Source organism: Petromyzon marinus, chromosome 9 (assembly GCF_048934315.1).
Source record: "Petromyzon marinus isolate PM22_M1 ecotype Great Lakes invasive population chromosome 9, UKy_Petmar_22M1.pri1.0, whole genome shotgun sequence".
NCBI classification, from domain to species: domain Eukaryota; kingdom Metazoa; phylum Chordata; class Hyperoartia; order Petromyzontiformes; family Petromyzontidae; genus Petromyzon; species Petromyzon marinus.
This window is the reverse complement of record NC_133675.1, coordinates 10475271-10499908: the sequence shown is the minus strand read 5'-3', so window position 1 is coordinate 10499908 and position 24638 is coordinate 10475271. Positions and strand designations below refer to the sequence as shown.

The 24638-nt window shown below is 44.7% G+C and overlaps 1 protein-coding gene across 2 annotated transcripts in view; it reads right to left on the bottom strand.

The window, feature by feature from the left end:
* The window catches only part of BTRC (beta-transducin repeat containing E3 ubiquitin protein ligase), a 34522-nt gene extending 31290 nt beyond the window's left edge, over positions 1-3232 (bottom strand). For both annotated transcript variants that reach the window (XM_032950515.2, XM_032950518.2), the window contains exon 1: positions 3067-3232. In XM_032950515.2, coding sequence (XP_032806406.1) covers positions 3067-3111 — 45 coding nt within the window. In that variant the 5' untranslated portion in view covers positions 3112-3232. The remainder of the gene's footprint in view (positions 1-3066) is intronic.
* Positions 3233-24638: the final 21406 nt, after the last annotated feature.

Genomic DNA, 24638 nt, shown 5'->3' with positions numbered 1-24638 from the left:
AACGGCGCCATGATACACGGCGCCCGTGTACATTGTTACTAAGTATCTAATATCAACAGCAGCAACATTACCTTCCCTTCATGCACAAGACACTGAATAAACTTTTAACATTGCAGATAAACAACTTATTCCCAAGGCTGTAGATTTACGAACCAAAACTTGTGACATTCCAAATGCTACCGAGTCATCGATCAGCTGCAGGGAAATAACATGTATTTAGGCCATACTTCAACATGGAATTAGTTTACTGTTAAGAGAAGAATCACTATAAACAAAACATTAATTTGACAAAGATAGGTCTTTGAGGAAAACTTCCATTGACTCATTGCTGCAATCCATATTCTCACTATATGCGCCTGCGGCTGCTATTAGGAATGCAGTTATAAAAAGTTAAACATTTAAGGTCTTTCCTAACAATACACTTAAACAGTGAGAGAAATATAATAAAATATGCTTGATTCTTAATTATGTAAATAATGTAATTCTCCATAGACCAAGAGGCAACTAATACTGGACATGGGACAACATTCTCAGACGGGCCCACTGCGTCCTTATGTCCCCTTTGAATCCTTACCACAATATGCAATCACGTTATCTACTTTCATGCCCCTGATAAGTAACCGGTATGACAAACCTTTGCCAAGTAATCCACTCAGTAAGGACTGTTCAAAATACACTAAACATAATTCCAATAGAGTGCGAGTATAACCACTAACCTGAAGGGCTCATCAGTTACACCAAGACCGGTGTTTTATTTATAAAGCAATCTGCTACACATAAAAAAAAACATTGTATAAGGAAAATGTTTCCACAATTGCTAACTCTATATGCCATATTACATTTTCAGATCAATCCCTGAAGGTCAATGAAAGTGTCCTGTTGAGTGTATCCATGCTCAGGAGTTATGTTTATATAACTGCATTGGACAGGGGTGGGTATGCCATAAAATCCCTCTTGTAGAAAAACTGTAGTATGAAACTTAACTCATAAATGATATTTTTCCAGAAAACATTTGAATGTGGTAACTGGAGACAGTATTTCTGTCAATAATATTCACAAAAACGACTCAACGCTATTATCACTAAGATATCCATTATATTTTACTCTTAGTGACCACTCCAGATAGATTCCCATAAATGTATATTATTCAACTTAAAGAAGCACTGAAGTCACTTTCATTTTTAACCAACTACAATTGAGTTTATTTTCTAATGTTTCAAAATGTCACCACAAGAGGAAGTGTTAAACCACATGCTGTTGAAATCTCGTCTGCAGTGTACACAATGCAAATTGCCGGGAAAACTTCATCCCCCACCATTTACAAGAGTTGATCGCGAAAAATTATAAAATAATGGGTACTTAAAGGCCACCTTTCAATTTTAAAGGTTTCTGTTAGATGTTCACAATAGCATTAGTCTATTGTATTAAGAAATGCCGGCAACGCGTTTACACTTACGACATGCCTCACAACTAAATGCGTCACTGTCGGGCCTGTACCAGGAAGTGTAAAAAAAAGTATTTTGTGAAGCAAATAAAATCGCAACCCCTTGTTTTTTCATCACTCTCAAGTACCAGCTTTCCGTACGAATACTGTCGCACACTTTTTCATTAAGCCCTATCATTATATATTAAACACACGAGTACGGTTAATGAGAAACTGTGATAAACTGTACGTCGTTATCGAAATGTTTTGAGCACATCCGATACAAACTATTCCAATTTGCGCGAAGAACGGGTGGATAGAGTTATGTTGTGTGATGTCTGTATGTGGTGTGATGATTTTTGGTCACATTTGTCAGTGCACGAAGCGGATGCCTTTTTGTGATCAGAACATGTCAAAGTTATAATATATATTAAGAGATTACCACATCTGTCAAAGTGATATAATCTGTGATCTGATTACCATAACTATGTGATGTAAAGTCAAAGATGTAATGATCACATCTGTCAATGTTATATGTCTGTGATGACAATTGTGATAATCTACGATGTTATAATCACACCCCTCAATGTGATGTAAGCAGTTTGATGGCTACCCCAACTTATGAGATTGATGCCAGCGGTGTGATAAAAACATTAAATGACATGTCCAATGGTGGTGAAATCAATGTGACATTTTATGTATGTGGTTAGACGATGAGACATGATATCTGTGATTCTGTAAAGTGACCATAACATCAATCATGTTCGTCATGATAATCAAATGTGGCAATGGCAGTGCCTACAATGTGTTAATGACATAAAGGTGGACATTTGTAAATGTGATCGCAGTGGTGTAATAACATGAATGTGGCATAACATTCGTGATGTTACTGATATTATGATCCCAACTCTGTGACCATGATGTACTTGATGTATCTGTGATGAACCACAGGACGGCTGCGACAGCATTGACATGCGAAATTATGAAAGCCGTGGCGTGACATCAAATGTGACACGACATCCGTGATGTTTCTGAAATTGATACCAACTGTGACATGGTATATATTGATACAATCACACGTATGTTACCCGCGCGGTGTGCGATGTTGATTACCACGTCGCACACCGTGATGTGACGTCTCTATGCGGCATTACGCCCGTATGGGGCCATAAGCGATGCGACCACATCTGCGGCGCGATGCAACGGCGGTCGCCACAAAACGGCAACCGCCAACATCGACATCACCGTCCATCGTGAATTCACTCGTGAGCAGCCCCGACACAACGGGCCGTGGTGAGCGCTTGAATCCAATTACAACCACACTGAGCACAATGACGCCGCAGCCTCGTCCCCCGCGCCCTTAATTACCTCAACAAGCGAACACAACTCCCCCGCCAAGAAAAGACGTGACAGCGCCGCAGACATCATCACGACATCCTTTAAACAGTCGTGATGATCACGAGCGCGCTAACTGATGGCTATGTCTACTTAATAACGATCTGCGGGGCCAATGTTAAACGAACGGTGACGCCCGGGGCCTATGGAGCCTGCGGTAGTAGGCCTCAACCACAGAAGAATCCGCTCCGCTCGGGAAGATTAACGCCTCTCTTTATTTCACCGTTGGTTGTTACTTTCATACGCACCATGTACTCGACGGCTTTTTCATCGGGCACGCTGTTCGCTTCCATTGCTGGGGTGCTTTTCGTTGCTAGATTGTGGTAAGTTTAAATAATATTAATAATAATAAAAAATTGTCGACGCTGGGAAATAAAAGACGAAGCGACGTCAGGCGGGCCCCGTTCTCGGTGACGTCACTTCCGGCGACGCTCACGGAAGATCTATTTTTTTATGATTTCTAAATTTTTTATTTTTTTAGCCGCTTTTTTAAAGAGACGTTTGCCAACCATGTTGGAAATAGGATATTTAATTTAGCCTTTACTTTGTTATTTTTTCAGAAGAAACAAAAGAAACGACCGACGTCACTTCCGACGGTAGGGTATTCACTTGTTACACCCGGTGGTGGGGACGCGTGGGCGGCTGCGTCGCGCAATGTTTTGGGGGTGGGGTGGGGGTCGAGGGTGAATGAGTTCTGTGGCGTGCTTGAGACGGCGTCTGCCGCTCACAAAGTCTAACGAGTCGTAGCGTGGCGGTTGGTGCGCTGCGCTACGAACCTGGCGAACCGGGTTCGATTCCCGCTCTCGGCCAACACCAACAAATTTACCATTATCTGAACCGGTCCTGAACCGGTGCTGGGCCGGCCCTGAGCGTCGACTCTGCCTGACATTGAGTAACCCCCTCGCGTGCCGTGCCGGCGGCCTTCGTAGGTGCTCGCAAAACCGCACTTGCCCCAACAGTCTGTTAAGGTTTACACGGGGGATCTTTGTCTTTGTACTCAGAATTCTACAATTTATAATTATCTCACCCCATGACCCATGGGGAGGGGAGTGGTGGCGGTGGTGCAGAGTCGTAACCCTTAAACAAATGTTTAATTATGGTCACGAGTATTTTGCCTGCTGTATTATACGGAGATTGACTTGACCTAGGAATATGAAGTGTATGGAGGGGTTAACCCGTCAGTAGGGCGAGTTCGACCACTGTGACCACTGTTTGATTGGGGCCCGTGTATTTTGACCATACTTCACGTGTGAGACAGTTACGGGAGCGCTTACTCCCACCCCCCCTTCGTCACATGGCGTCACAAAAAGTCAGACCCTCCCCCTCAAATATGACGTCACAAAGCTCTGCCCTCCCCCCCCCCAAAAAAAACATGTTTCAAATCGCTTTAAACTATTGTCATTGTAGTACGTATTTAATGTGGCGCTGCACTCTGATGTAGGAGAAAACATTTATTAAAAAGTCTGTAATTAAGTAGAACGTGTTGTCTATATTTATTTAAAGTTGCGCATTTTGATGTAACGTCACATTTCTCAACCCCCCCTCTCGTCACACATCGTCACAAATGTCTGACCCCCCCCCCCCCTAGGTGCGTGACGTCATTTATGGACGGCCCCTATAACTGATGTTAGCCCTGATCCAGAATCGAACTCTGGTCGATCAGTGTGCTTGCTTTAACAAGCGCCACCACTACACCCCCAAACTATAGAGATATGTATTCCTGTTGTCCTTATAGGAACTATGAACTATGGTTTCCAGCTAAGCGGAAAGTTATTTATGGAAAATTTTCCGTGGAAAACTACCGGATTGAAAAAAAAACCTCCAGTTAAAAGTGTGTTCCACTGAGCCAAGGCTCAGGTATATCGAACTCGCCAACATTCATCTGTGAGTGAGACTGTGACCAGAATTGTGAGAAAGGACCCAATGCCATGGTCGTAGATTTAGACAGTTTCACATTTAAAGCAGCGTTATATACGAACGTGTTCAGTTTTGTTAATTGTGTTTATACACCACTGGCAACCCAGCGTCACCAAATGTGTGCACATTGATGGTTAACGTAAATCAAGATATCCACATTTGTGGAGGAAGGTTGCTACGATTAGGGTGTTGGCGAATATTTATTGAATAATTATTGGCAATGTTGGCTTTTTTTACTTAATGTGAATAAGTAGGCAACGTATGTCCTCCATATATCTCTCCCTCGACATAACATATACATGTTTACACTTCCTGTCGATTACAGGGCCTTCTAAAACAAGCAAACTGGACCGGCTTCGACAGTGTCAGACTTTTCTAGATTTGAAGCTTTCGTGACTGCAAGGATCCATACCTACGTGACTTTACCGAATAGAACCAAAGAGTATAGTGTCAGACTTGCTTGAACCAACTATGGTGAACTGTTGGACGTTATAGGCAAGGACCCTGTCGAAGATATGGATTCTGGTTCGATGCAAAGTTTTGTACACAACACGAAATAATCATTTGCAAAAGTACGTTTTAAACTTTCTTTCGTTTGACTGATGTAGATGAACAACCACAATTTCACATTCAGGCGATCAAACCAGATAACCACATCAGAAGCAGCGGAGTGCATCGCTGTAATGCCTCCTTGGTATTTGTGGATTGGGTATTGCGTCGTTATGTTGTATGGTTTGTTCTGGATGACCACAGTCGCACACTGGAGAGTTTTCCATTTTCCATTTGTGCATCAGGTATCCACGTCTGCCATGGTTTGTGCAGTGGATGCGGTTTAGGGTTGACCATGAGCTTCGTGGAAGATCAAACCCAGGGATCTTCTGCTTTGGGTCTTTTAGAAGATGTTTGTAAGTTATTTTGAACTCCATTCAGCTCTCCAAGCTTTACCCGGGTTGAACTCACATTGTTAAAGGTGCATTTTGAACCATTTGAGAGATACAGATGTCTTGGGTTAGCTAATGTGGAGAAGTGGCCCTTGTAATGGTGGTGCTGTAAAGTGGCGGGAGAACGCTGGGAATGTGTCAGTTGGACACCTGTGATGGGAGCTATGTGAAGAGTTTTGTAACATCGTAACGTTGCACAGTACTGTACAACATTGCCATTATTAATACAACTAAAATGTATCCACAGGTGTGGAGTTTGTCCAGGCGTTAGACTCCTTTAGAACTGCTTTTTGTGTTTAGTTTGTTGTCGTGGGAGTTGTTTGACCATACTTTACCATGCTAGTGAGTGGAGCTTGGTGAAGGTGGTGTGGAACTAAGACCGATTTGGATCTTAACTTCGCTTGCCGGCTTCGTAGTGCAATGGACTAGCCACTGCGCCACAACTCCACCTCCATTACTTTCGGTGCAATGGTGTTATGTCACGTGATGACATGGCATTGTGTGTCCACATCACCTGGTAAGTTATTAACAAGGCTGTGATAAGCCTGTGCCATATTTTTACGAGACAGATAAGACTTCTCATAAAATCTGAAAAGCAAAGTCCTCAGGAGTTCGTGGCTGATTACGTGACATAACGTGTGTGAACATATTCCTACGTACTCCTTTAGATTTAAATTTGGATGTTGAATTGGTGCATAAAAAAATGTGCACTTACGTGGATTGAAGCAACTGATACCCATCCAGGATTTTCTTTCAAGCCTCAATTAAATTTAAAAAATGTTAGGATTTTCACTGTGAAAGCAGTAGTCCTGCCAAAATGTATTGCATAAATGTTGGCGGTATGTGTGGCTTTTAACCAGCACCAACTGTGATTTATGTATTTTGAACTTTCGCACCTTACATAGCAAACCGTGCTAATCGGACTTGCGGGGGAAGGACAACAAACAAAACAAAAGCATCTTATTGGTTCTTTCGGTAAAGTCACGTAGAAGGGAAATAATAAAATAATAAAAATAAAACATAATAAAATTATCACGACGTTACGGCCACAACACAAGCAGCCGTCCTCAGGTGAAGAAACAGCTGTCGGAAAGACAGCGCTCCAACACAAAAGCAGTTCAGCAGCAGCATCATCCGAGGCATCGTCTACATTTAAATGTCACGTATTTTGGTTCTCACCCGTTTCTGGAAATTATAACTCATACTGCAACTCAGTGTTATAAGCAGTCACCGATATTTTTTTAAACAATTGTGCGTGAAAACAACATTTCTAAAACTCTAAAACTGGCTAAGATGTCCAATCATAATAATGCCCCTTATTTACACAAATAGTGCCTCACTGAGTCTCAATAATTTAGTTTTTATAGGAGGGTCCTACATTGATATGTTTAGCGTTTGAGAGAAAAACAACAAAGGCATACTCAGCACTGTTTTCTGGCCACCTCACAATCACACCACACCTACAATACCTGGCTAAACTTATAGTATTTGCCCATCCAATCGCTAGGCAAACTCAACCCTGCACAGCTTCTCAGATCTAATGAGATTGCGCATATTCAGTGTGGCTAACACTCTTTTATCCTGGACACTCACTGGACGTCTTTTGATCAGGTCATTGTCAGAAAAACACACTCATGGAACAGATGTTGGGTCTGGAGACGAAGCCAATTCAGATTTCTTTTGCTGTCAGCCTTTGTTTGGGTACAAGTGACACCGTGACTAAGTACTTTTGCCAAATGTGCAATCTCATTAGCATTTGTGAAATGCCAAACGCAAATTAAGGCTGCGGTGACTTTTAAGACAATACGTGGTGTGTGTGTGTTTGGTGCTTTTGGTGGCTTCATATTTAAGCCTTGTTCAAAAGCCAGAAAGTTATAATGCACCCTTTTTGGAGGGAAAAAAACCCTGAAAAAACGCGTTTGAATGTGCCAAGTAACACAGTGTCCCAGAGACGGCACTAATTGTTGGAAAACTAATCGTTGGAGTAAAATTATTTATAGGCATCAAAATCATTCTGGACCGATCTGGCCACAAATCAATTTGTAACGGGGTATTTGTGATGATTTATTTTAATGTGACCTTTACTGTTTCATAATCTAACACCAATGTGATCAAATAGATGACCGTGTTTTTTGCAGTTTTTCAATTTCATCTCAAATTTTTGAGAATTCAGTTAACTGTGCTCACCTTGTGAATCAATGTTTACCGATTTATTTGTTTGTATGTATTCCTTCAAACCATTTTCAGTAGATTTCCTTCCTGTCTGTGATATTACTATGCAGGTACTGTGTTGAATTTTTTCACAGCCATTTACATTGCGTTTTTGTCAATCTACTGCTGGATGAAGGCCATGTCAGTCAGATTTGTGTCACCATATGTCACCACGTCGGTGAGTGTAGATTGGCATAATGTGGGACAGGGCCCAGGTTTTGGTATTGCTCGCCACATGTTAACCATGGCCCGGTATTCAAACTCACTTCGCTGGATTCTTAGCTCGGCACGCTAACAGCTGCACAATCACTCCAATCACTATGTTTCGTCAAATATATATGCATTGGAATATCAAAACAGCAGTGTCTGCCTTACTCATTATTAATGCATCCATTCTTTAATTTAAATACATGTGTTTATGCAGCAGCATAAGGCGCTAATGTTAAGGTACCCTTGCTATGGTCGTAAAATGTTAAGTTCTCTCCCTTAACAGGTTCAAATTGTAATTGTTATCCCTTAATGGTTTCCATATATGCACACGTTTTAGTTTTCTGTGTCCTGTGATTTACTGTCTTTATTTAAAGTTTAATCATGTTTGTCTCATCTTGCATTATTGAACTAATAATGATAGTTTATAGCCCTTTGTCAATCCCTCTGCTGGATGATGGGGGTCCCACACGGTGTGTTGGCTATGTGGGTTTGACCATACTTCACCATGCACGTCGGTGCGGGCTGATGAAGGAGTGGCCCCGGACCAGTTCAGATATCTCTTGCCATTGATGTTAGCCGTGACCAGGAATTGAACTCGTGTTGCCAGATTAATTATTAGATTGTATTATTTTATTTTCAACACAACGAGACTTTGCAATCGTGAAAAGTGTTCTGTTTCATGACAATAGTAGGCGTTGATGACTTGACACAGAAGATACTGGCTTGGATGTATTTTCTGACGGTTTATTCTCATGTATTGTTTTGTGTCCAGTTCTACAAAAAACATTCTCCACTGTGAAATATTTTTGCGAAAGTTTTTGTTTTCACTACAACATTTAATCCTTGCAAAGGAAACACATCTCAGTTGGCTTTCATCAATATCAGCCTTGAACTGTTCCCTGCCGGAGCCACCGCCATCTCTCCTGGATGCGATCCAACAATCATTACTCCATCTACGCGTTGGTTGTACTTTTGAGTGCGTTCCCGAGTTTGGCTGCCACCCATTTGTTAGTCTTGACTACCGGCCGTTACCCCTCCTGGCGACACGTCCTGCCCAAGCCCACTTAAGTCATTGTGATGTCTCCAACTTGCGCATAGTCGCTAATCCACCTGGTTATAAACAAAGGAAAGCTATCTAATTAGAGTAATATTTTTTTCTGCTCCTTGTTTGGTGGAGCACTAACACGTTCCTGCGTAATGCGATATGCACATTCTTGCTGATGCGTGCCTCATTTACGTTTCTCCCATAGGGAGACACTGTAATTACATATTCGGTCATGTCACATAGAGAAGCAGCTGCATATAAGCACACCTAATATAAGCACGGCTGGAATATGAGCTCCACATGGTTACATTAGACAGCTGGGGGAAAAGGCAAAGGGCAACTTCTTATGCAAGCACACTACTTCTGGTATAAGCACAGCTGGTATTGCTAGCAGGTGGTGTGCTTATAATGTAGCTTCTGATGTTCATGTACATCTTCATCACGCGTCGTCTGTAAACGTACGGCTTATATCGGACGAAAGCTCCTGACTTCTTATTTGTGACATGCGTTCATTAAAATCACAAGCACGCGTAGGTTTTTTTCTTTTACCCCCGCGATTTAAAAATAAAATTTCACGCAATGGACCAATTAAGATGAGAACATTCCAGTTACATAATGCGAAACAATCATTAGTGGCGTTGCGGAGTTACGTAACAGTGATAGTGGCGCGCGGGAAGCAATTAGCGCGAGGTGTGTCACATAATGCGTCTCGTTTTTGTTTTTGTGTCGATGCCAAAGGTCCCGACAGCCAAACTAAAAAGTTTCAACAATGCACAACAACGTGCAACTGTGTGTAACTCAATGCCCTCGGCCTTCAGTATTATGTAAAACCGCCAGTTCCCGATTAACTGCATTGGTATTATCTTGTCTTAAGTAACCGTCAATATACATTTGGATTTTTTTGACAAACCGGCAGGCAGCAGCAGAGGCAGACTACGCAGCTGTGAACATTTATGACTACCGTACTGATGAGTCTTAATATGTATGAAACCGGTCTACGTTTGTCTCTTTGTCTCACTGCTGCCATTTGGTTGGTCACATTTGCTCAATTTATTGATGGTGACTTAAGACATGATGACATGATTGTAGTTCTTCAGGAACTGGTGTTTTTTTCTCTCCGAATGCTTACACTGAGAGCCTGTTGTACACACAGTGCATACCTTTGTGCATTGTTCAGTGTATTTTGTTTTCTCATTTTCAGATTTGAGCCAAAGCAACTTATCGAATATCCAAGGAGACGTTGTAGAAACACCCAAAGCCGTGCCGCGTGGCTGCCTTGTTTAATAAAAACAGCCACTGGAACTCAAATTAGCTGTGCTATAGTCATATATGGGTTATAATATCTGCAGTAGCCAACTTGTTATCAAACGAAGTTCTACTGTCTTCTGCAAAACACGATGTTTGTGCTTTGGAATATGCAATACCTGGCCCTTATGCAATTTAGTGCTGTGATTATTGCGTGCGATAGAATAACGGGTGTTAAAGCATGAAGCAATTATTTTTAATAACACTGCATCCTGGACTTTGAGCTAACCTTTATCGCGTGCTTAGGATAGGTTAAAGTGCAACTGTAGTAAATTTGTGCCGTCTGACAGCCTCCATCAACAGTAAATATTGTTTCCAAACATCAGGCTCGCTTTAATAAAACTGTTATGACGTTATTGAGCCGCCCAGTGATCGATAACCCTTATTGTTCCAGCCGTATCGATCTGTCGAGCAACGAGATCTGAAATCATCTCGCCATCATATTCCTGTCGGAAAGGCTTCGGGTCCTTCATTTCACAGCATAAGAAAGGATTTTTTAAAGCGTTTTATTGCCTCCCTTAAGCTTTTGAGGCCACTCTTTGCGGGAGTTTTCCCCAATCCACAAACCCGTTGCCACGAGTTGCCGCATTTTGAGCGATGTGCAAGGATGGATTAAGTAATGGGTGATTGTGTATGCGGGGGGCGGGGGGAGGGTGGTAGCGTGGTGGCTAGTGCACTGCGCTACGAAGCTGACAATCCTGGATTTGATTCCCGGCCATGGCTAACGTCAGTTGCGAGTGATATCTGAATTGGCCCGGGGGATGGGGGGCATCTTCATGAGCCCCCCGTGCTGACCAGTGTGGTGAAGTATGGTCAAGCGGATGTGGGGAAGTATTCATCCAGAAGTGGCTTGACAAAGGGCTGCAAATGATTAAGACGTAGATGGGTTGGCATGGATTAACTAATGGGTAGTTAAATTACCAGCTTGTGAAGTAAATAAATGGGCAATGATATGCAATGCGCACTGACCAGTGCGGTGAAGTACGGTCAAGCAACCCTCATAACTAACACGGTATGGAGAGGCCTTCATCCAGCAGTGGATTGACAAAGAGCTGTACATTCTATTTTTATTTTATGCAATTCACAATTTTCAGTGAAAGCTTTCGATGCATGTGTTTCTCTTCGAAGGGATTTTCAGAGGGAACATTTTCCTTTTGGCAATGTGCCTGGATACGACGTTGTTCTGCCTCATTAAAGCAAGCCGGTTCAAAGTAAAGCACAATAACATCCAATGAACCAGTTGTTTTTGTCGCGGATACATTTGCTGATGTTAATTCAGAAAAGGTAAAGAGGCAAGCTTGCTAGAGCTATGCACTAGTTATTCTTATTGTACATGTTATGTATGTAATGTTTTATTATTATTGTCAGGCACGTAGGCATCTTACAATTCAGCCCTCACCCCACAGTGACTATGTGTTAAGTTATCCGAATTCGTGCTCACAGTTTTATTCAGAAATCAGAATCTTTATTTATCCTGCAGGAATCCGATGAGGTATGACGTTCCTTTTCACAGATGTCCACTGTGGCCGGGTCAGCAAGTTTCAAAACAAACAAAACTATAGGATTGCAAAATAGAGAAGGCAAGCAAGTCACTAAATATAAGTACGATTTTTTTATATATATAACAGTCAAATTTATCAAGCTTGGGCATGGCAGCAAAAAAAACACCAAAACAGTTTCAGACCACACCAAGATAACAGCCCCTCAATAAATTGGTGAATTACCATGGAACCATCGATACACAGGTAAGGAGCAAAGTTACAAATCAATTCGTTTTCGTCTCAGTCTTTGCTCGTTTGTATTATTTTTACTTCACCGGTCACGTTTGTGCAATTCTGTTCACAACGTTACCCTAAATGTAACGTTAGCATAGCATTTCCATGTAACCTAAATCGATTTTCACACGTACGATTCTACATATTTTTATAGTGAGCAGAAGAAACAATATGGATCTCTGAATCGATGCACCATTTCATGCTTAGGCATAGTCCCAATGGGCTATCACCCGGTTATGAAGGAAAATAATTTTCTCCAGTAAACGGAAGTGCTCGGGTAAAGCTCTCCCCCCCCCCCACCCATCAATAGTTCCCAATAGGGCCCTAGAAAAATCTCAAAGCTGCCCCCACGCCCCACTCCAGTGTTCCCTCTGCTGAGATTAAACCCGTTGAGCGGATTTTCCACCCGCTGATCACGCCTGGCACACGAACCGCATCTGCACGGTGAACACGATTCAGGGCATTCGCGAACGTCGTTCAGGCAATCTGACTCCAGCATAGCGGGATGCAGCCATTCTGCTCGGAGTAATTAAAACGTGTTCCATTACTCGAGGACTAGCAGAGGACAAAAAAAAAACCCATGTGTGTTGTTCACTTAGATATATTAAATTAGTTTTTTTTCCATAATAGAGTTTTGGATTGTATCGCCTAAATATAAATGTGTCGTTAAACCCGCCAATACTAGACAGAACCCATTAGTCAGGTTTGTCGCGTAAACAAAACGTGCCAATTAGTTACTAGTTCAGCACACCGGTGTGTTGGAGAGTAAACCCACGGCATTTACAATTCGAGTACGACGTCTTGCCGGTAATTACATCCAACCCCATCAGGTGACAGCCAGAATTGTGGGTAAATCCTCCTGTTTTCGGTCTTAAATAGAGGGGTAAATGTGATGTCGTTACTGTGAGCCAATCGTGTTCGAAGATCAGAGGGGGAGGGGAGGGGGTTCATGTAGTCATATAAATTACAATGGATATATATATTTTTAGCGAATGATGTTACACGTGACTTTCACACAGACCACCAGATAAACAATAATAAATATACACATGTGTGTCGGACGTTCTGTGAGCGGACGTCGGCCCACGTAGCCACAGAGCCATGTGACAGCCGCCTCCTCCTCCAGCACGTGCAGGGCGATCAGTCCGTCCGGCACGCGCTGACAGACTTCACGGGCGAGAGAGACGGCGGTGCGCCACGGTCTCCTGGCTCCCTCGCATTCACACAGCGGGGCTGTCGCGTCGTAGTAGTAGTCGTACGGCCCCCATCAATGTTCGGAAACGACACACACCCCATCGTTACAACGGAAGCGGTTCAACTGAGCGCGCACGTGCACCACAACGTGGCAGTGACACTGATAAGCACTGCGCAAGCAAGCCGGCGTCCTGAGTTCCGTTCCTGGACATGGCGATCTGAACCGGTCCTCGCCGGCCCTGCCCTGTAACGCCCTGCCCCCACCCCCATGAACCGGCGTGTGGCGGCCTTCACGGATGTCAAAAAGATAAACGGCATGAAAAGAAACGCTTGCTTTGATCGGGAAATACTTCCCGTGTTCAGAAGAAGCTATTGTCACGTATACGGAGCAGCTGTCTGCCCTTATAGTGACCCGTGTTTTTGAGTCACCACGTGACAATCGATCCACTGCTGGATGGAGGCCTGCCCACGCCGACATTATTCCTCACGGTTCTGCGATGCCACAATCCGTCTTTTTTTCTGCACATTATCTAAGCTAAAACTAAACTATTTATTTTAATTTTGACCATATAAAGCCCACTGAGCTATATAGGTAATTTCAGAAGCGACCTGGCCACAAAGGATAGCTCAACGAAGTGGCTGATCATGTGGACATTTATAGCAACCAAATACTCTAAACGCGTGTTTCTAAATGTGGAGGGGAAAAATCGGAGAACTCGGAGAAAAATCCACGCGACACACGGGGAGAACACGCACACTCCAAATATACAGGCGTCAGGCTCTTGATCAAACCCCTAATCTCTATAGCAGGCAAGGTCGTTAACACCTCGCCACCGTAGCTGTCCTTTCAGGCATGTCTTGTACTCTACTTTGGCTACCATTCCATCACCAGTCTTGTCCATCGGCTATCATCCCTTCCAGTAACGTGGCCTTGCCAAGCCCGCTGACTTTCCCCCAGAGACATCACAGCCAATGTGATGTTACTGCACTTGTTCCATCATGCACGCGTTTGACCTTCTCTGGAATTTGTACTCGTAGGAACCTCCTGGTTACACCAGCCCACATGGGATTATTGTGTCCGTCCGTCCGTCGTGCATCCAAAAATGGGAGGGGTGGGCCTGGTTGGGGAGGGGCTGGTCACCCCGTGGTGCCCTTATAAAACTCAACGTTTAACCTACTCACGCCGGCTTGTGCCCGCCCTCACAGTCGGGCATATTTGCGGAATACACCACGTGCCGCTGTTGACCCTGGCCATTGACCGAGCAACCCAACGTTCCTACCGGCTCCCTCCACAGGATTGTGTTTATTCCAAACGTGCATCTCTCATTGCATCATTGAACAACTTAAACACATCCGCTTTCTTTGTCAGTGTCCGTTATTTTATCCATATTTCACAGCTGACAATAAGTACCGATTGAGAGCCTCATTCAGGCAAGTTCGTATGTTGCGACTTTATACGTATGAGATCATGTTTTATGAGGGTTTCCAATAATTGGAATACTGAGAGTTTGTATTATATCGATGTACAGTAATTCAAGCATGGCTTTTTATATATAACTTTTATTTTTCAATCCGAGGAAGTGTTTTAATATTTTTACACGGCATATCGAGAAATTAAATGTGGGTGATAAAAATGTAATACTTGCTTGAGTGTTCACTTTTTATTCTTTGGAATAGTTCTTAAACCACAAGCGGCCAAGTTTCTTCAAGTCTTAATGTTACATTTTTCCACTTTTGCTTGAATTTCACTGTCGTATCGTTTACCTCTATGAGAGAAATCTTTTCCTAACACAAATTCCAGTTTGACTTGATTTTTTTTTACGAATTGCAAAACGTTACATTTTCAGGGAACTTTTTACTCATACAAGTTTCACAAAGACAAATTGATAACTGCCCCATAGATAGCCACTGAGCACACGGTCAATGCATCATAATTGCAATTATTGCACTTTATAATGCGCTGGGATTTTATTAAGTAACATTTAGACTTGGACATGCCTACACTTTTGGTTTTTAAAAATATTTTTTTTATTAATGCATTTCATTAGCGCCTCCAAAAAAATACCGCTCCTTTATTTGGTGGAGTCAATTGTGTCATTATGTCGCTATGAATTGCCTGTGTGTGTATATATAGTCATGCAAAACATATAAATCAATCTTTATTTTATGTGCCAATATGGCCCTCAATAAAGTAGGCATCAATGCCTACTTTTACGGGAACGGTACAGGGGGCATGAAGCAACAGGAATGAAATAAGAAATCCGTCACACCCTCAGTGGCTGTCCACATCCTTATTAAACAAGATATATTTCTTATATTCATGGTACTTCTTTTCAAATAAATAAAATATAATAACATTTTTTGTTATCCATTACCCATTGAGTCTGCCAGACCATTGCTTGAAAACAGCGAGGTAAACTCTGGGGCGGTTTTAACCTTCATGGTTTCATCAGCAGTCAGACCTGCTGAAACTAATGGTGGGAGTTGTTTTGACCATACTTCACCCCACTGGTCAGGCTGCGTTGGTGAAGGTGGGTGAACCAAGGACCGGTTCAGATGTCACCCGCCACCAATATTAACCGTGGCTGGGATAGGAACGCGGGTCGCCAGATTTATCGCGCAGTGCTTGAACCACCTCGGCTTATAGCATTGCCGATCGTAAAGTTGCACAGCAAACACGATGGGAACAATTAGCCCTGCCCTGGACGCGGCTGGCACAACATCGCTGAGGTTGTCAACCCCCCCCCACTCCTCCCCTGGTTTGCAAGCAGGGTGTATAATAATACTAATACTTTCATTTTATATAGCGTCATTCATGCGAACAGCATCCCACAACCCTGCACATTAATTATATATAAGGACTAAATCCCATATACAGCCACGACAAAGCAAATGAAAACCCTTACTACCAAGCAAAATAAAAAAAATGAATAATGAAATTAAGAAATGTCACCGAAACAACAAAAAGTGCAAACAGCAAAAAAAAGTTTGCCTCGACCATGAAATGAGTCTATTAAGTCGACACATCCCCGACCACAATCGCGACTTCCCGACGATTCGAAGATGCGTGTAAGTGCGGGAAAAACGTGCCCCCTTCACACACTTCTCTGCTGCAACAACCAAGACTCTCCGTCAGAGCCAACGGTCAGGCCTTCGTACCGTGCTCTCATAGTGTGGAACTCCCTAACCACCGCCAGCCACCATTGTTGTTGACTCCCTGGCCCTCAAATGTATCAAGCGAAGCCACGTGAGAAATCGGGAGGGAGACCAGGAGAGTAAAAAAAAATTCTAAGAGTGGCCCTGGGTCGCCAAAGTTGGCAGTCGAAACTAAAGAATACAGCAGTGAAGGAAATAGAAGTCGGGGCAAAAACAACACAGTTACATGGGTATTGTAAAATATTGCACAAGCACGTACACCAATGTTCATACATTCGCCGTAGCGGGAGTTGACTAGCGCATAATTTTTTTTAGACTGATCATAGCACAGTTACAATTAAGTTAGTTTAACACGTAGGCTTTCACAGCCAATATTATCCATAATCGACGTTACATTTTTATTTAAAGCTTTCGTGACTGCAGGGATTTATATTCTTAATTATTTCGGTAAAGTCACGTAGAAGGGAAACAATAAAATAATAAAAATATTGAAAATATTGTTTTATAAAATAATAAAAAATATAAAATATATTGTTTTATATTTTTATTATTTTATTGTTTCCCTTCTACATGACTTTACCGAAAGAACCAAGAATATATAATCGAGGTTGTTTTGGGGTTAGAAGGCGATCTAAGCCAAAACAAAACCCCTCTATTATGGAAACAATTAAGTTACAGAAGCATTATACATATTGAGTGAATAATACACGAATATGTCAACAAACAAAGATATATAGGCATATGTTCAGGCCCAAGAATCGCCTCTCATCTGCCTATGACTGACCGCCTCTTTCTTGCAAAATAAATACGCCCACTGGTTCTGTACAGAACCTTGAGACGCGGTCGCATTTAAACGCTCTTTACAAATCCACAATGTTTGTCTTGCATCTGTCTCGCACAGAGACTCATAGTCTCGAATATAGACCTATCATTGACTGGCAACTCTTCAAAATAAAGAAACTCAAACCTCTCTGCGGTTGTACAGCGTCCTGAGATGCACCGGCATCAAGACGCGATGTGTAAATTCACCTCGTATTGTGAATTGCATGGCGCTGAATACAAGTGACCCTGATGAATGCTCTACGAATTCCGTCCCGTCCATCCTTGCCGAGACCATGCACCTTCGTCTGCCGGCCTCCGGAGGTGCTGTTGTTGCTACTGCCGCTCGCAGAGGCGGCCAACGCTCGCTAACCCTGACTGATGTGAGTAATATCGCACGGACGGCCCGGCCAAAATTGCATTACGTTGATGAGTTTGTCAATTTGCTTTGACCGGGCGGGTGTTGCCGTCTGCGTGACAGGATGCTGGTAGGGTGGGAAATAGAGGAAGGAGGGAAGGGGAAGCGTGCGGTGGTGGGAAAGGGGAGAGATCGTACGGGGGGGGAGGGGGGGGACGGGACACGGGGGGTGGGGTGAGGGGAGAGACGACCAACAAACAGAATTCAAGGTGGGATAGATTGCCGTTAAGTCACTTCCCCGTGGCCCTGAAAAAAAGATGACATTATGGAACTAGGCAGGCGTGATGGAAAGAGAGGTGGCGAATGGCCTAGATGCAATTAGCCAGAGATTGATATCGCCTGGTTATGAGCTCAGAGCCTATACGTTATGAAGTGATTGTGTGTCAGAATTAAACAATACAAACATACGGACAAGGGATTACTCTATTGAGATAGATTCTGTTTCTCGCGGCTGTCTGCGGCCGTCGTAATTTGTTTTGCCGTTTGAAATGACAGCGGCGGCTGTGCCGAAAATTGCCTAATGTGTTATACAGGGAAATCAAACTTCCACAAAGTCTATTAATGTTGCATTCTGGGAGCGAGCATTTTACTGGCGATATTGCCCAGTGGATATATTTTATAATGCCGCCTGCCGTGTCCCGCGTGGAAAAGAAATTGCGGCGAATTGATTTCATTAAAGTTTTCAGCACCTTGCCAAACTTTGCAAGGTCAATATAAAATGGGGCAATTTCTATTTCATTTACCTCCAATTGCAATACATTGCAGTTGTTTTGAGAAAATGAAAAACATCAATGCCACTTACTCCGAAATTTTGATATGGAAGAAATGAGTACCGTTTAAGGTTTGCGGGATCCGTTCAGGCCGTTATTAGTTCACAGGCTCCCAGCCTTTGAGCAGTATTTTTTTCTCTCCAAGCAACCCATGTAGCACTTAATTTGCAGTGTTTGCAAGGGGATTTCGTTTTTAAACGCTATCATGCTCGAGCAATTTGTGCGGCAATAAAAATGTTACCGCGCGTGCACAAACACTTTGAACTGCTTGCGAAGACGACGCCGGCCCACATTTTCATATCTGATAGCAATGTGCGTGTTATTTGCAGCACCGGCTGTAGTACAAACATTGATCGGTCATCATCTGCGTGCCGGTCATTGCCTCGCGGCGGTTTGGCCCAGGGGAGGACGTTCTTGACCTGGCATTGAGGATTCGACGAGTGTCACCGCCGTATTGCGGCCTGGCCTAGTACGCACGGCGTCACGCTGTGTTCAAAGTTAATTTTACAGCGGTTCAACGTGCACCGTTTAAGAGCAATGTCCTAAGGTGACTGGGTGACCCAGAGGTCAGACCACAGCTGAACCCGCTGAGATTTTTGGTTCGAATCCTGGTTTCAGTTGCCTCTGATTAAAATATATATATTTTTTCCAGTGGAGTGTGCTTATGGTCTTAGCTCGGTCACTGATGACTGCACAAAAACAAACCTAAATATAAAATACAAATTTTCAGACAATTCCGCTGAATGACGCTATACATTTCACACGTAGGCTTTCCTGACAGATATTATGATTCGTAATAGATCTGTGGCTGTGTCGGGTGGAGGAGGGCGTACAACACACAATTTACTCACACATACGATCTAACCCAAAAAATAAATTGCGAATCAATGCCGCTCCGATACTCAACATTTTCAGTTGCATTCATTGCAAGGGGCAATCCTTACAGGTCATTATTAAAATGTGCCCATGGCGGAGATGTTAAATTCAGAAGTGTTTCCGCGACGATAGGTTCCACGGCGGTTTTCCGACACAGGGTAGTGCACTGCTCGCCGCCAAGCCCCGAATGGAAATTGCTTCGTTGTGACGCCGAAAGGGAAAATGGTAAATAGTTGGTAAGAATGCCAAATAAAAGTGTTCATAGTTCATAGTTCCATTTACTTGGCATAGCCCTGTGAGCCATTCGGCTCTTGAATCGGGTGCAACCGCAACAAACAAAAACATGAACAAGAAAACATCTTAAAGTGACTATGTGACTGTGCAAACAGAAAATGCAGGAAAAAAAGATCAAAATAAGTGAAGAAAAGTGGTGTGGAAATATCAGCTCGAGGTAAAAGCCATCTTGCAAACCCTTGCAGTCTGTTTTTACACTATTTAACTAACCACCTGGCCACCAGTAAAACAACAAATTCAAACAAACGACAACAACAAATCAAGCAAATATCTTAAAAAAGGGTTCAAGGTGTTCAGATTATAATTGCTTTGCGTGTACCAGATTTATATTCGCAGCCCCGGAAGACTTATATTTGATGCCTGAATCGATGTGTTTCTAAAAAAAAAAGATTGGTACAAGTGACAGCCCTGGGTGCTTTCAACTCTCGGCCCACGCAGGTGAGTGACTGATTGGGTCATATTGCCCGCCACTGTTTCAGCTCCTGAGATATTGCAGTCCTTTTAAGCTTGCAGATTCCGCCCGTTGCTCTTTCGAACGTGTGTCTCGCTCGCCGCGTATCTGTACACATTCCATGCGCCGCCGTTGTATTTTGTCTCACTTTTCCGAAAAATACCCCACTCTCATTTTTCCTTAATTCATTTTCTTTTCGCATTTTCACATTTCGGTCGCCGCTGTCATTTATTTCACTCCTAATTCCCCAGTCGGTTGTTGTGGCAGTGACGTCCGCGCTTATTGTTTTTTTTGGCCACATTTCCCTCTTCTCTCTCAGTATTTCCGATGTAAATGTGCATTTGTGGCAGTGCGCTGAAACAAGAGAACACGCACACCGATGCCATTTCATTCTGTACCTTTCAAAAAATTGATATCCCGCAGTGTTTTCTGGATGGAGGTAGGCGGAACCTTTCAATGGTCTTGATATTGTTCCTTTACGTTTTGTTTTAATTCACAGGCGTTAGCCATATTCTCACACGAATTATATTACTTCGAGAGGACCGGTAGTTCTCGATAAGCCCATAGCAGCCGCTGCGCGTAAGACCAGATCACCCTAAGCGCTCCCGATCTCGGACCTTGGAGGCTAATCCGCGTTTAGCCTGGTTAGTAAATTGATGGGTGACCTCCAGTGCTTGCCAAGTGTTGTCGTTGCGGGGCCCGCAAGGTTGCCAGGAGATGGCAGTGCTGAGTAGCACCCCCCTCGTATACATGCGTTTTCTCCGGGTACTCCGATTTCCATCCCACAATTATATGTTTTCGAGATCTCGTCCGATACGCCCGGCCGCCTTGGAGCGCTTTACACGCGATAAGCAACTTGACTCACATCGGTGCCCTTTCAAATTTTATATATTTTAAAGGGCACCCACAGGGACAGCTGTACCTGTGGGTACAAGGTGCCAACGGGTATTATTATTCTGGCGGTAGCGGGGGGCATAATTGCTATGTGTGTAATTTGCGAGTCACTTTTTCTAACTTGGCAAATTTAGACCCTGACAATAGCCTACACGTCGAGGGGGATCTTGAACGTCCACCTTGAAGCAGACGGTGTGTACTATCGCTATTAACCAGGGCGGCCACCGGGCTCGCGCGCCAAGAACTTTCTGCCATAATCGGCAAACGCGATCCCGCTGGGCCCACGTCACCGCCCCAGTCAAGCCAAACTTTCAAAGTATGGGCAAAACATACGAATGAAGCAGCACCCTTCCGAGTCTTTGGACTGGGTGAGGCGTCCCTGGATAATCACAGGGCATTAATTATTGTGTTGACGTGTTTTTTTTCAAGTACAAATTAAACGTGGTGATTGTAAGGGCTGAAGGTAATGCGGTTTGATAGAATATGCCTGGCCTCGTGTCGGGAATTTGGCGGAGCTAATGAAAATTGGTGCTCATCTTGACGAGCAATAATTATATGAGAGAGGCATAATTGGGAATTTGCTTCTTTTTATATATCGTCCAGCAATGCCTTTAGTGCCTAATGGTAATATCTGTTTTAAAAGCAGCAGAAACATCGCTCCCAGCAGCGACTCAGATTCCACTTAAAGTAATGGCATCTGAGGGCCCCCACAGAGGAGACGTGAGCCACTCGACTGTTTTATTGTACCGTGCCGCATCAAACTGTGCAGCTCACATCCTGCAATTAATTTCTCTTTTATATGACGATGTGCAGATCTTTTTTGGTGCTAAACATTACAAATTCTCCGCAAAATTACATTGCTTAGATTTCGCGTTTTTTTTATTGCCAATTGCGAGGTCTCGGCCGCGCGTGTTTATGTCCAATTCCGTACCAGCCCGACTGCGTTTATTTAATGAGATTGCCCATTGTGTTGCAATTCGAGCACTACATCACCATCATCATCAGCAGCAGCGGCAGCAGCCATGATCAATCCACTGGTGGATGAAGGACTCCCAAAGGTGCCGCCGCCGCCTCTTGCTCTTCTGCGATGTTCACTCGAGATACATTTCACTGCTCCATCTCCACGGTCGATGTGCCTCTCTCGGCTGCCACGGCCTTATAGCAACGGTTTCCAATTGTGTGTCTGACCTGCGCGCGCTCTTGAATCCATTTGTTTGTCTTCAGCGCCTCAATGTCGAGACGAACTACCGAGTGGCAGCCAAAGGAGAGAATAGAGTCAAAGATCCCCCATATAGCCTGTAACAGACTGTTGGGGCAAGTGCTGTTAGCGAGCACCTATGAAAGGCGGCACGGCACACGAGGGGGTGGGTGGCCAGCACCACCGCCTTTGTCTCCCCCAGTGGCGATGTTTACACACCGCACCAGGTAGGTACTCTTTGAAGGCTGAGTCGACCTAGGGGAGGCCCATGATCGGTTCAGATAACCGTCAACTGTTTTTTGAACCGTGAGCGGCGATTCGAACTCTGGTCGCCGGGTTTCGCAGCGCGCGAACCGCTGCACCACCGCTCCCCCACAACGGAGAGAAGAGGAGGCGCGCTGCGAAGACGGAGCGATGAAATCAGCTCGCGTGTGAGCGCTCGATGGATCGTTGCATCGCGAGACCGTGAGAGATGGTGGACAGCCTGGGGAGGCCTTCATGCAGCACTGTGTAGATCATGGCCGATGATGATGATGAGTGGGAAAGCGCCGGTCATTCCGGGCAAAAAAGAACACATCACCTTTGTAACGAGCTCGGGGTGGTGGTGGTGGTGGTGGGGGTCACGCTAGCCGCGCATCGTGACCTGCGCAAGATCGTCCTTGCGTGCGCCGCCATCATTGGTTAGGACAAGAAAGGTCAACGTTTATAAAACTTCCTGTCATGTGAACGGAGTAAGAGAGAGACGCAGGCAGGTGGAGTGGGAGGGGGGCAGGCAGGTGGAGTGGGAGGGGGGCGTGGGGGAAAGGGGGGGGGGTGGTGTCCAGGCGTGGAAGTAAATAAATATAAAAAAAATAAACGCGACAAGTGACCGCGAGGAACAGATTGCCGTAATTACCTCCATAATTCACGCCATAACTCCGATAACTGTCAGACACAGCTGCTACACAAATCGCGTTACATCAAATTACGGGTTGCGCCGCGCGGCGCTTCGCCGGGGACAGGGGGGGGGGGTGCATCTGTCACCGGCTCGATGAAATTCGGCCGTGATGTGTCACCTACCTGTTACCTCGAATGCGAAGCAAATCCTATTACGGGGAGTTGAGAGACAAGCAGTGGCTCCCTCCTCAAAGTCTCTTCGCCCTCGCCGTGCTCTCGGGGTCATGGCCCCGGGAGCGGGCGCGTTTGCTGTGCGTCCGTCTGTCTGTCTGTGCGTGCGTGTGTGTGGATGTGTCTGTGTGTGTGTCTGTCTGTCTGTGCGTGCGTGTGTGTGGATGTGTCTGTGTGTGTGTCTGTCTGTCTGTGCGTGCGTGCGTGTGTGTGGATGTGTCTGTGTGTGTGTCTGTCTGTCTGTGCGTGCGTGTGTGTGGATGTGTCTGTGTGTGTCTGTGTGTCTGTCTGTGCGTGTGTGTGGATGTGTGTGTGTCTGTGTGTCTGTGTGGGTGTGGATGTGTCTGTGTGTTTGGATGTATCTGTGTGTGTGGATGTATCTGTGTGAATGTGTCTGTGTGTGGATGTATCTGTGTGTGTGGATGTGTCTGTGTGAATGTGTCTGTGTGTGTGGATGTATCTGTGTTTGTGGATGTGTCTGTGTGCGTGTGTCTGCGTGTGTATGTGTGTCTGTGTGGGTGTGTCTGTGTGTGTGGATTTGTATGTGTGGCTGTGTGTGTGTAGGTGTGTCTGTGTGTCCGGCAAAACAACCCCCTACCTCCTCGCGGTGCCGGACGGGCAACTCTGTCGTGGACGGTGCTGTGGGGGGAGATCCAATTTTGATTGGCTCCTCCCCTCATGGCATCTGTGTCCACCACAGGGCCTAAACGGGGGCTCTGGACGGGTGCGAGGGGCTGGTAACCCCTCCACCTTCAATTAATTACCACGAAACCACGAGTTAAACTGAAATATGTAACTAATAAGCTTGTGCCGGAGGCCCCGGGGGGCCAGGCGTCTATGACGTCTCCTGGCCAAACCCCAATTGGCGGAGCCAGGAGATTGAATACCTACCCTCGGGGCTACTCCAGAAACAACGAAAAGCCACTACGGGTGGCCACGTGGAATGTTCGAACGCTCACTGCGGAGGAGAGGCTGCCACTCCTCTGTCGGGAGCTGGACCGGTACCGCCTGGATCTATGCGGCATTCAGGAGGTCCGGTGGACCAGCTCTGGCTCCTGCCACCATGAGGGGTGGACAGTCCTCTACTCGGGGCAGCAGACTGCCAAACAACAGGGTGTGGCTCTTCTTTTGAACAAAAGAATGAAGGGGGCGTGGGAGTGTGGCGGTGAGGTGTGGGAAGCTGTAAGCCCCAGGCTACTTTGGGCTCGCCTTCCCATCAACCAGAGGCGAGGAATGGTG